Source organism: Mauremys reevesii, linkage group 1 (assembly GCF_016161935.1).
Source record: "Mauremys reevesii isolate NIE-2019 linkage group 1, ASM1616193v1, whole genome shotgun sequence".
NCBI classification, from domain to species: domain Eukaryota; kingdom Metazoa; phylum Chordata; order Testudines; family Geoemydidae; genus Mauremys; species Mauremys reevesii.
In genome coordinates this window covers 249,409,596-249,422,772 of record NC_052623.1, presented here as the reverse complement: position 1 = coordinate 249,422,772, position 13,177 = coordinate 249,409,596, and the positions used below count along the sequence as shown (strand labels likewise).

At 44.0% G+C, this 13,177-nt stretch overlaps 1 protein-coding gene across 4 annotated transcripts in view; it reads right to left on the bottom strand.

The window, feature by feature from the left end:
- Positions 1-505: 505 nt before the first annotated feature.
- Positions 506-13,177, bottom strand: part of ADA2 (adenosine deaminase 2) — a 61,711-nt gene continuing 49,039 nt past the window's right edge. For all 4 annotated transcript variants that reach the window (XM_039510268.1, XM_039510275.1, XM_039510262.1 and 1 more), the window contains 7 exons: positions 11,062-11,272; positions 9,402-9,529; positions 8,411-8,501; positions 6,991-7,099; positions 6,030-6,187; positions 4,404-4,606; positions 506-3,129 (listed from right to left, as the gene is read on the bottom strand). In XM_039510268.1, the coding sequence (XP_039366202.1) occupies positions 3,021-3,129; positions 4,404-4,606; positions 6,030-6,187; positions 6,991-7,099; positions 8,411-8,501; positions 9,402-9,529; positions 11,062-11,272 (1,009 nt within the window). In that variant the 3' untranslated portion in view covers positions 506-3,020. The remainder of the gene's footprint in view (positions 3,130-4,403; positions 4,607-6,029; positions 6,188-6,990; positions 7,100-8,410; positions 8,502-9,401; positions 9,530-11,061; positions 11,273-13,177) is intronic.

Genomic DNA, 13,177 nt, shown 5'->3' with positions numbered 1-13,177 from the left:
TCGAGTGCAGAAGGTGGGGGCCTGCAAGGATTCTAAAAATTAATACTGCAACTCCAGGCTTGTATTAAACTCCCAAGGTTACAGTTTTTCTCTGACTTTGGATGGGTAGATGCTGCCACCACCCAAGTGCAGAACCCCTTTGAGAACCCAGGAAGGCATACTTGGAAATTCCTTCCTGTGGTGTACCGTCAAGCTCTTCCTCCTCCCCTCCCCCCTGGGGAAGAGCTGAGGGGAAAAAAAGGGAAATCAGCTGTTGGCACCAGCTAATTAAACAACGTATGCACAAACCTCTTAGGACACAAAAATCCAATTCTGTTCTTAAAAAAAGGTGAATTTTATTAATAAAAAAAAGAAAGAAAATACATGTGGGAATTCAGAAAAGAGCAACTACAAGGATTAAGCACCAAGAATAACGTTCTTGAGGTCCAGCTTAAAGGTTACAAGCAAAACAAAAGCGCCTGGGGTTAGCACAGAGGAATCCACAAGCCATAAAGAAATAAAAGGGATAAACCTAATCACATCTTCCTAGACATTTCCTGATCTACTTACATATCTGGGGTTTTAAATGAGTAGTTTCTAGGTATGATACTGATGATTTTTCATACCTGGCCCAAGCTTCTTACAGCATAACTGCTACCCTATCCGCCTCTCCCTGGGAGAACAACAGACAGACAAAAGTGGAGTCTTTTTTTTTTTTTTTCAATTTAAAAAAGTTCTAGCCTTCCCATTGGCTCTTTTGGCCAGGTGCCCACTCACTTCCTTTTACCTATGCATAGCAGTGAGACTTTTTAACCCTTTACAGGTAGAGCAATTAGAGAACAGCTACTAAGAGGGATTTTATAGCTACTAGCTGGCTGGGTGTCCATAAAAGGGAGCCACCCCTCCCCCCTCATTTATTACACCCCTGTATCAAAGATTCACACCTAAGGGAGTCCCAACTCACTGGTGAATACAGGCTCCTTCTCCACTCACATGCAGCAAACTGAAATCCACTGAGCATGCTCAGAAGGACCTAAATTTAGACTAGTCACTAACACATATACCCTTTTCACGTCAGTTTCCCCAAATATTACAATAAAAGCATGTTTCACAGCCAGTGTTTGTGATGTGGTGCCATAACTCACTCACATCAATACGGAATGAAATACTCTATCACTTATGAGAGTCACAATAACCCCATATTAATGAAAATGTGAACATATAACCAATAAAACTTGATTGGAGTTTAAGAGTGGCTATTGGATGTTCAGGAGGAGGGTAGAGATATGCAGGCTGTGGGTTATGATATGGAGGCAGTTGTGGTTGAGAAAGGAACTGATGAGTGAGGTGTAGATGGTATGTTAAATGGACTTCATTGCTTACTTCTGTATTTTTTATGGTTTGCATTGGTGGGCTGTGTGGTCTAGCAACCTTAAATTAACCATCTTTTTTGCATAGGAATATACATACACAAAAATACGCTCCATGGAGTTTGGATTATTTAAAATGCACACAATACAGATGAACCACTTATTGTGGTAAATATATTTGTGCTCTACTGAAGCATTGTGACTGAGATTAGTGAAAATAAACACTTTGGTCAGACAGCTCAGGATAATTAGTATATGAGGTAATTAACCTGAGGTGGACAGACCTGGAAATGACAGGTCTACCAAGTCTTATGCATTGGAGAAAAATACTCCGTTAACTGGGACCAATTTTAAGAACATTTTAAAGTCTCCAGAGCAGACTTTGAGCTGGAGTAAATTGGTGTAGCTCCACTAAAGTCAACAGATCTATGTGAATTTACACCAGCTAAGGATCTGACCCCACAACTCTTATATTGAAGGATTTTGCTAAATCCATTTAATTGAGACAGCCAACATCTGAATCAGAATTTTTTTAAGTCTTTCCTATTCAAAACTGTCAGACCTGAAATCATCCTGGCACAATCACTTCTACTTCTGTAGTTTTTGTCACAGTTATTTCAAAGGACTCTATCTAGTTACTATTTAAATTGTGCTGTTGCTGCTTTGTCTTTCTTCTGCAGAGCTGATAACTGTGAATGCCACTGGCACTGTACTGAAGCCATATCGAGGGACTAATTCTTTGATACATCGGAGATCTGATTGCTATGGACTCAGGGGCTCACTGAAGGCACACTGGGACCAGATCCTGCAGTGGGATCTGCCAGTACACGTTGAATCCCATTGAAATCAAGAGTACTTCATATGGGTGCAGGGGCCTATACTAGTAGATTCCAGTGCTGGATCGGTGCTTTATTTAATATGGATCTGAGAGATACCTCTTGAAGTCAGGGGTTCTTTTCCAATTGAAAAGTGTATTGAAATCCCTACAAAGGTGGGTCCCAGAATGAAGTGCATCTCCTTTCAGCAATCAGTGCTTGCATTCTTTGCTGATCACTGCTTAATAAAGTATACAAGTTTTGAAAGCATTTGTAGAGGTCCATCAGCTTGTTTCTAGCCCTTACATCTTGAGATGTCAGACCTTAGACCTGGTTCCTCAGTCTAGCAGTACTATTTTGGCACTGGGCCCAGGGTCAAACATAACCAATCACAGATCTCAGACAAGAATCGCTTTCAATCCTTGCCCTCGTGAAAGTCAAGGGGCTCCGATGGTGGGATGTTTGTACTAGCCGTTTCCTGAGGAGATATTTATTTTATAATGATGTGAGGCAAAATCATGAAGTCCTTGCTCAGGGAAAACTCCCATTCACAATAATTAAAAAGTGAGTAAGCACTTCACGATTTTAATGGTATTTTGACTTTAGTTATATTGATCATTTACAGCATTTTCTGCTTCTGTTTTAAAGGCTCACTGCTCTGCTTCACCTGCACCCAAAGACATTAATGCATAGAGGTGTGGGCAATTGCTATTAACTATAATTGGCCAAAATCACCCAGCTCCAGGCCACAGCTTGAGCGCTGTTTGCTCAAGTGACATAGAAAAATAATTCTCTCTGCATTAGCAGTAGCCCCAGTTCCCTCCACCGCGCAGACATTAGAGGAGCCTCCTCCCCACTACAGCTCCCTTGGAAAAGCATTGGAGAGGTCAGCAATAAACTGGTCCCATTTTTTCTGCCAGACCCGTTTGGCCTGGGCTTTCTCCTCTGGTGGCAAGGAGCTGTATCTGTGGGATCAAAAAGAGCGAGGATCAGACATGGGATTGGGGTGGGTGGGGAAGGGAAACTATTTCAGGATCCGAATCCAAAATGAAAAGGCAGGAAGCTAGGAAAGATTAACCCTTTGTGTTGCCTCAGATAAAGATTAAAAATGTCTCTGTCACCTGTTCCTAATGGCAGGAAGTACCAGATTTGTCCTCCAAACCCCTATAGGGTGTCTAGGATTGATACAGGCCTGGGCATCAGCTTTGGGAAAATAGACAAAGCTTCAGGTGCAGGCCAGAATGCATTAGGCATATTGGCCAAGCCATCAGAGGATGCATAATGGGCTCTGCAAAATATACAACTAAGTAAAATTCAAACAAATGAAAAGTGACTTGAAAAAAATCACCTCTCTCCCTCCTGCTGGAGGCCAGGCTCCATAGGTAAATTGGCACTGGATGGGGGAGGGGAGGGAAAGAGACATACACCAAACCCCTCAAATCCTGCCTGCAGTGGGACAGCTACCCTACTCCTGAAGAACAGGGGGGTTAAAAGCAGCCCTGGAGAGGGCTGCAGCTGGGAAAGGCTGGGCTGATTGGGGAAGCAGCCATAGCTGGGGCCACGCCCCAATCAGGCCACAGCTGGCCCTATGAAAGTGCTGTGAGGCAGGTGCTGAAGACTCTCTCTCTAGCTTCAAAGAGAGAGAAGGACTGGCTACCTGGGAGAAAAGGGTACCTGGAGTGGAGTAGGACTGGGGAGCTCCAGCCTGGGAAACTCCCAGGCTGCAGGCCTTGCTAAAGGCCAGGAAAGGTACAGGGGCTACAGAGGTGCAGCCTGGGAATAGGCAGAGGCAGCTGGTTCAACCCCCCTTGCCGATGATGAGTGGTTTACAGACTGCAGACTGCCCCAGTGAGTGGGGGCTAGATGGTGACTGGCAGTAGCTGCAGAGGCAAGATGGGGATAGAGGGTTGGGGAGACCCAAATTGTGGGTTACTGCTGGGAGCAGAACCTGGACGTAGAGGGGCACCAGGGTCTGGGAGGGACACGGGGGCCAGTGGCAGGCGAGACACCAGCAGAGGGTGCTCTGGGCTGGAAGAGCTAATTCCCAGGATGACCAGCAGGAGGCACCATGCTGGTGAGTCTCACTTTGCTACACTGCTCTATGAAAGACATGGGGAGGACTTTGGGTCAGCAGGACCCCAGCCTGAGTGACAGAGGAGACTCTGGGGCTGAAAACAGAATAAGGTGGCTCTCTGCAGAGCAGGCAGATGTCACTCCTAGTGCGAGAGTGTGTGCTTACTTTAGAGAGTTTAGTGCCAGTTGTTTTAAAGTTCTCAGGTCAGCGTGCATCCCGCCGATGCCCATGAACACCTCATAGAAGTCATACGACACACCCTTTGATCCAAAGATAGATGGATCGTCTGGACTAACCACCATGGGGTGTCCCTCTGCCATCAACGCAGCAGCAGGATGGTTCCTCAAATCTGCTACTAACAGTAGGACCTTGGGATGAGGGGGAGGAAAAAGCAAGGATGGGTTATTCTTACAGATATTTTCAGTATATATAGTTATACTTGTTTGGAAGCTGTTTGGGGCAGAGACTGTCTTTCTATCATATGTTTGTACAGCACCTAGTACACTGGGCCTGGAGCCTGTGGACAGGGTTTCCTTCCCCAGACCACCTATCTTAGTGGATGGCTAGCTTAGTTTTCCCTACTTCTGTGCCTCTGGGGTACTTGCACACCACACAACGGATGTGGGGTCTGGTTAATTAATACTATGAAACAAAAAATATCTACCCTACACAGGAAGAACTCGCCCTGTACCCTTGTTACCCAGGCTTTCCAACTCCTTTCTGGCCCTTCTCCCAAGGCTTCAGTCACTTGTTTCAGGCCAAGTCCTTCCTTGTCTCTAGCCTCAAGCCTCCAGCCTCCACAGCGGAGAGCTGTCTTCTCCTCACCCCGGTGTCCCCAGCCTTTTGTAGAGTAGAATTTGTAAGGTATTAGCTAACACATGTTAACAGCCTAGTGTAAAAAAAAAAAAAAAGCAGTGTGCCTTTAACGTGTTAAACTGGTCAAGGCTTTAACTCTGTTTAACACATGTCAAATGTGCATTGCTTTGTCTACACTAGACTATCAACACGTTTTCGTTAACACCTTACAAATCCTAATCTAGACAAGGCTTCACAGAGTGAATCAAGAGTTCTGCTTTATATATTCTCACAGACAGACATATGATCCCAAGTAACCTGATCCCTTAGACATGTGCTCCATCTAATAACTAAAAGTCCCAAAACTCTTGTCTTAAAGGAGCTACTTCCCTGTAAGAAGCCATGCTAGATTGCACACATATCCAAAGGACCAGCTTCCTGTACCAGGCGTCTAGACACTACCACGATACAAGTAAATAATCATCATAATAGTTCGTATGCATATTCCTAATGTTATGCTCTGAAGGGGGAAAAATCCACCAAAGAGACCATAATGAGGGAATAGGTGAAAGAAAAAGCAGAGACCACATGTAATTTCCAACAAGTGTGGCAATTAAACTGAGCAGAGAATGTCTCCATAATGGTTAAGTTAAAGGACAGGGACTCAGTCTCCAGAGTAGTCCTCTGTCCGCCCTCCCCCACAGTACGTTCTTTAGAAGCTCCCACCTTCCAAAACTGCAAATATCCTCTACATAATGTATCTCCCTCTCAGAATGACCTTCTATGGCCAATGAGACAGGAGAGGCAGTCATGGAGAAGGATAAAGAGCACCTGGAGAGTGGTAAAGGATAACACAGATACATCCTGCTCTTAACTGGTATCTACACAAAGACCAATATATGTTGAGCAACACCCTGCTGCAGGTCATTTATCAAATTCTAAATTTCTGGTCCCAGCTCCTGACTTGAGACATAAGGTTACTCAGGTAGGTCCTACCTGGTTGGAGATTGGGCAGAGTTCTATAGGAACATCCATCTTAAGGGACAAATTCTTGGCTACTGGATGTTTAATGAGAGCAAATCCATGGCCAATCCGACTGGTATTGAACAGCAAAGCATCGAGCACATTGATGTCTACAGAGGTGCCCTGCCAGTCTGAGGAGAGAAAGATGGATCCAAATCACTGCCATGTTATATGGAAACAGATCTTCTCAAACAGGTAATTGAATTATTCTTTTTTTTTAAATAAATGCCTCAAAAACAAACTAACAGGCTTCCTCATGGCTTGTCTCCTTTGTCTACCAGGGACTACACCCAGCTTGGAACTCTCTACAGCACCGCACATCATCTGGTGGGTGAATAATATATTGCATGTAAACACGTTATTCCAGCAATCAAGGACAAAAGGTATGTTTAATTATTTGAACTAACATATTTAAGCTAAGATATGTAGCTGACTCAGTAACGTTCATTAACAGACAGGCTTAAAAACATGACTCTGGCTGGTGATGGCCTCAAAAATTCCCTCTCTGGTGCTGGTGCATGTGGGAGGAGACAACTGATCACACGTCTTTGGGAAGGCGATGGCTGTGCCACACCAGCAGCACCTCCTGCTGTCTGACTCCAGAAGAACAGGCCCAGGAACATCCCAAGATGAGGAAATCAGTGTGTTCAATGCAGAAGACAAGTGCAGGGGACAATGAGAATCAGACACAGGTAGAGGTGGTGGTGAGGGATATGAAGCCAATGGGAGAGAGTAGGGAGCATGTAGGGGATGTGGAACCTAGAAACTGGGAGGAACCATCCAGTGTGCTATGGCAGTGAGCTGATCTGCTGCTGATATAGAAGAACGATGGGAAACAGAATATACCAGACCACTTCTCATGATACGACCACCAGCTCTCCTCCTCAGTATCCAAGTATCCACTCCCCCACATGGCCTGTGTTCTCATGCTTACCAGTCTCACCAGCATGGAAAAAGTAAGACAAATTGACTCCTTGGGAGTGTGGAATGGTCAGGGCATCCTTCAAGTCCCACAGAGAGTGTCCTGCATCCTCATACCCAACCTGGGGAGAAGAATAAAGACGTTTCTGAACATGCTCCAGGTGATCACTAGTCTTTTGACTTGAAACTACCCTACGTTGCCATCTGAAATTCCTGTACTGTATTTCCATGTTTTGTTAAACAGATCCTCCAGTGGTGAAAACTAGCACAGTTCCATTGACTGACTTCCACAGAGTTATCCTGGCTTGCAACAGCCCGGAACAGGCCCTATCTGTAAAAGATAAGTCATACATATGTTTTTAAGAAGAGCATAGTGCAGCCAGTAAGGATGCTAGTGCATGTCGCTGCCACTGCATCTCCACCAGTAACAGAATTCCCTACATTTCTGCACTCGTGCCAACATACACATTCCCAATCCCCACCAAAGCTCTTACTCTTGAGATAGCAATGAACACAAAAGCAGCTTGAGAATGACTTTGCAGAAAGTCTAGGATACTGGTTGCTGCTCCCTTGCTTTTCACCTTGACAGATAATCAGGTTTTAGACGCTGTGTTTGGTGTCATGAAGAAAGGTAACTTATATCCCATTTTTCTGCGGTAGTTTCATTAGGTACTCTTCCTCTGTCTCAGTCCTAATAGTAATGGCCAGCACGCGTCTTATGCTGCAGATACAGCTGCTCGTGACTAAGTAGGTGGCATTCTTTTCTCTGAGTTAAGACTTAGGGCTTGGCTACACTTACAAATTTGCAGCGCTGCAGCAGGGTGTGAAAACACACCCTCTGCAGCGCTGCAAATTGCGGCGCAAAGCCCAGTGTAGTCAGCCCTCCCAGCCAGCCTATTCCCCCACAGGAGGGGGAGAGAGGACATGGACAGCGCCTTTCTTCTTTCCATGCTTTTGGCAGCGAAGTGCGTGCCAAGCCCCTTAGTAACATACCTGCAGAGTCTCAGGAGACACTGCACTGAAGTCCTGATTAGAACAGAGATCAGGACTACTTGTGGTCACTGAAAATCCCACTGCATTTTCTACAAGATTTGGCAGTTTCCTGGCCAAGTTCCAACTCCCCAAATTACATCCTGCTCACCTCAATTTCATCTGCAGTTTAAATTAAAAAAATATTTTTCACTTCACTTCCTAGATGCAGTTATAAAGTATAGCTGTGAGTATAGCTACTTCTCTCCAGAGGTGGCTGCACTGCAGTGGCTGATGCCTATGCAAACAAAGTTATTTGGGATTCTGCAGGACGAAAGACAGTGGGGCAGCATTTCAACAGCATGCTTTGCTGCTTTTCCCCTCCGAAATCTTTGTACCAATAATCACAACTCAGCCCTTGTGATATTAAATACAAAACCAAGTAAGAAATAATACAAAGATACCAGGTCAAATCCTGCCACAGTGTTTGGGAACATGGCTCGGAGGTCCATGGCCTTATTGACGGCTTTTTTAATCTCGGTAACGTTCTGCTTTCTGAAAACCAAGAGACAGAGAGAGGTGCTGATGCACATTTCCATGGAACCAATTTCTCAGGTTCTGTCTGTATTATGACCAGGAGCCTTAAGGGAATATCCAATATTTAAAAAAAACACATAAATGCCTAGGAAAAGCCCAAATGACTGGAGTTAACCAGCATCATACACACTGTTTGGGACTAATTGGCCAACCTGCCCTGTATCAATAAGCCAATGAGGGGGCAGAACCAGAACAGCTGTATAGGTAATATTTAAACATGCTCTGTGTATTATTTTGCTGGAGTTTTTCCATTTTAATTGTGTTTTTTAAATTAATCCAATACAGACCATCGGAGTCTATTGGATTTGAATGTGTATAATGGTTTCTCGGAAGGCAGCATTTGCAGGGTCTCTGAAGGAGCTTTGAAATATACAGTACCAACCCCCCGGCTGTTCTGCTGTTGCTCCTGCTTCCATAGAAATAGATGATGCATCAAGACTCAGGGAGAGAAAACGTAAGGCTTTGAGAAAACACACTCACTTCTCATGTGCATGCACAGAGAAACAAAGCCTCCTGCTCGCTCATTGCCACTCCCTTCAACTCAAGAGTAATCACTTTTCCATACACACCATCATTGCTAACAAACCCCAATCATCTTACATGTACACATACTCGCTTCTACGATCAACTGCACACATTCACCCTCAGTCATTTCCACTTGCAGGTGTTTATATGCTGGAAAGCATTTCAGGAGTTAATATTCTAGGCCTCACTACACTGGAAGCAATGCAATCTGGATCACTTCTAGGGTTTCTCTGTTGTAACCACTGGTGCCACTTAATTGTTCCTGCCTGCATGACAGCATGACCATTTACACATAGAACACTTCCACACTCGCCCAATGCAAGCAGCATCTACCTGTGTGCTGTAAATATAATTTTTGCTCCAATAAAATCAGGGTGATCCTTAACAAACTGCTTCGTCACCTCCTGATACGTTGCCACAGACCAGGATTCATTGTGTTGGGTCCCATCCAGTTCATACACCTGTGGAAAGAAAAAGCACATGCAAAAAAACAAAAAAAAAAAGAGAGAAGAGGATAGTGAGGAGAAAAGTGACACTACTAAACTTTGAAGGAAAGAGAGAACAATTCTGAAGTAGTCTGTGGCTCAAATTAAAAATGGCAGGTGTATAAGGCCAGAAATCCAAACTGTGTCCAGTGCCAGGAAGAAAAAAAAGAATCAGTAGTTAAATTGGGTCCACTTCAACGTTGACACTGATAAACAACAAAAGCATTTTGACATTGCAACTGTTTTCTCTTCCCAGCTGCCACAACAACAGACATTTGGGACCAGTAGGTCAAGCAAAATTGGCCAATCACCATCCTCTACAAAGCAAAACACACAAATCTGTGTCATTTTTTTTCCCCATTCAAATGTTAGTGCTGGCAGAAAGTGCCAGAATATCTGCTCTGGGGATACTGTACAAAGAGTTATGTATCTATGCAGGAAAGAATGTTCCTAAAATATGTTTTGGGGATAGCCTTGATAAACAAGCCTTCCTTAGACAAAGGAATGTGGATTTACCTGCCTGGGCCAAGCTTTGTAAGCCATACATATTAAAGTACATTTACATACAAGATAAACAAAGCAATCAAGCTAACAAGCAGCGGAGGAAACAGCTTAGGAAACAAACTGGGGGACAGAGTCTGCACCCCAAGGAAGTCTTCATGGTTCTTAAGGCCAAGACAATGGATGTTGGGAGCTATAAAGGGAGCAAAAAGGGACATTCTAGTGCTCCATCACTTAGGAGACATAGGGGACAGCAAACTCGGAGCCTGTGAATGGTGGATCCTCTTGATGAGGCAGGCAAGAGCTGCTGGTGGCTAGCTATAAGCGAGGAATTGTTTTAGGCCAAGATATAGCTTGTTCAAATTAAGTTTTAGGCACTAGAAAGCATGTTATTTTTGTTTTGTTTGTAACCCTTTTCCGTCTCTTTTCTTCTGCCTCGTGCCACTTAAATCTCTGATCTTTGTTACTAAACTTATTCTTAGTTTTACTATAGACTGTGTTAGCGCTGTTGTATTGAAGTAAAACATGAGTCTTCTGCTAATCTACCAGGCTGGTGTGTGCTCCCTCTCTTTGGAGGCAGCAAATGTGAATACCTTCTGTGAGTGTCCAGGAAGAAGGACTGGGCACTACAGAGACATATCTCTGGGGGAACTCAGGAACAGGGGTTCACTGGTTGTTACCTGCAAGGCAAGGTTTTGACTGGCACGTCTCAAGGAGTTTGCTGGCAAGGCAAATAGACTGTAATGTCAGGGAGCTGACCATACACTTTAGCAGCAGCCAAGCTCTCACTTGCTGAGCCAAAGGGTGACACAGTGGTTTACGGTTCTGGGTTCCCTGAGGAGACTGTCATACCAAGTTCCCAGCAAAGAGCTTTCAAATGAAGCAGATTTTTCCACCCCCATATGGTCAGCTGTGCCAGGGTCTGAATCTAAATACAAGACAGGACTGGAGAAAAGTTAGAGAAACAAGATTTTAAAATAATATTAGAGCAGTCAAAAAGTGTGTACCGGTGGCAATATAGCTCTTATCTCGACATACTGTATGTTATCCTCATAGAGCTCCAACAGCCCCTGATAGAAATAGGCCTTGAACACAGGTGCATAGCAGATGAGGCCAGAAGCAGTCAAAAAGGTATTCTCAAATTTGCTCCAAATTAAAGTCTGCGTTGGGTATGCCACCTCAGGGTTGTCAGTCACCAGGGTCAGGTTCTTCAGCAAACTACAGGAAGAGAAACAGGACAGCTGGATTTAGGAGTGTACACAAAATGAGCTGGCAGCTCTGTAGCCAGGAGTCACAGAACAATATAATCCCTTCTAGTTAAATATGGGCCTTCCCACCAAAGGCCAAGCTGTACGGATATGGGGATCCGCCATCCACAGTCACCTCAGAGGTGGAGTGGGGGAGCTTTTCTGCATCAGCAGCACTACCCAGTGTGTTTTAGGTCACATACTGGAGGGGAAGGGACAGGAAGGAACATGAAGAATACTGTCTCGCCCAATGGGGGCCCACTTCCTGACTGGAGCCTCTAGGCATATTATCACAATACAAATACTTTCCAATTTAAACTACAGAGGGGATTGTTTTAAAGTAATTACCTTCTGCCTCCCAAATTAGAACATGGCTGACATAGGGTTAAAAACTTAATCTTGCAAATATAACCATCCCCATCACCTTAATTACAATGATTGGGATCTCAGTTCTATTCTCTACCAACTCCAATAGGGTAACAGCCTCTAGTCACTAGGAGGCAGCATTGTTTCAATATCAGCCCCTTACTAAACAAGTTACTTTCCTTAATGTCAGAAAGGCACTACAGTGTGACTTTTTGAATCTACAGAATAAAATGGTTATCTATCAAAAACAAAACAACAACAAACCTGTAGTCCTACTGAACCATTCTGGCTACTCCATTATACCAATCCAAAACTCATAATTTGCCGACATCAGCAATGGATTTGATTTTTCAGATTTGCCACCTGGGAACCAACTGTCATGACTCAGTTCCTGCATGTTTTTTACTGGGATGGTATTCTGTTTACTTTACAGAACTTGCCTGAGCATGCATTTCCTCACCACAAGCATAGAGGGCACCAAGTAGTAATAACCAGGGGAGTTTGGTGGAAATAGAAAAAACTTGATTATCTTGCAATTACCATGAGCAGCTGCAGGCAATTCTGTTCGCATTTACACTGCGGTAATAGTTATCCTCTAAACAGCTCCAATCCTGAACCCCGGGTGGTCACTTTTCCTATGGCAGTAACTCTCTTAACTTTTCAACTTGCCACCTGAACATTAGTTTATCAAATGTTCAAGCTGGACGTATACAATCAAAATAGCAACACAACTGGTAAATAGGTTCATTTGGGGATGGAAAAATTGTAGAGTTACCATAAGTTGCAACCGAAGGGGAAATAGCTGGATGCTTAAAAGCTGACAGTCTTATCAGTCTGAGAAGGTCTGATTTTATCTAATATTAGAAGCTAAACAGGTTTGAGCCTGGCTAGTACTTGGATGGAAGATCACTGGAGAATACTCTCAGGGCTTGTTGCTTCTCTTTGATAACTGTGACTGCTCTTTAATGCTATTTAATGTGTGATGTCTTCCCTGGTGGATTAGCGATAGTGCTCTGCTGTGTTACATAGAAGAGTTAGATATGATTCACACTCTAATTATCTTGTTCCAAGAGGCATCAGTGTCTAGAATGAAAAGTCACTGTCCTATTGCTATACGATGTGATCTTGTCTAACCTCATAAACAAGCAGTGCGGGGCCTGGTCAGAAGGTGGAACAAGAGACCTCAAAGGGGTGACCATAAAATGGAGTCTGTTCACCAGACATCTTGTGCACTGGTTGCTTTTTTAGTCACTTAAGGAGCCCCTTCCTGTCATTCTGGCTGCACTTCTTCCTCACTTTTATTCATGTGGGGGGTTGTTTTTATTTTTTAAAGCAAAATTATATACAAGTGACATTCTTACCACCTTAAGAATGAGATTTTAACTGCACAAGAGTCAGGAAATTCAGAGCTAAGGATTCCACAACAACTTTAGCTCTGTACTCTTGGGCATGACAACAGGGCCTTCGTTCCATTAATACACATCAGCCAACACAAGATCCTGTTCAGGAA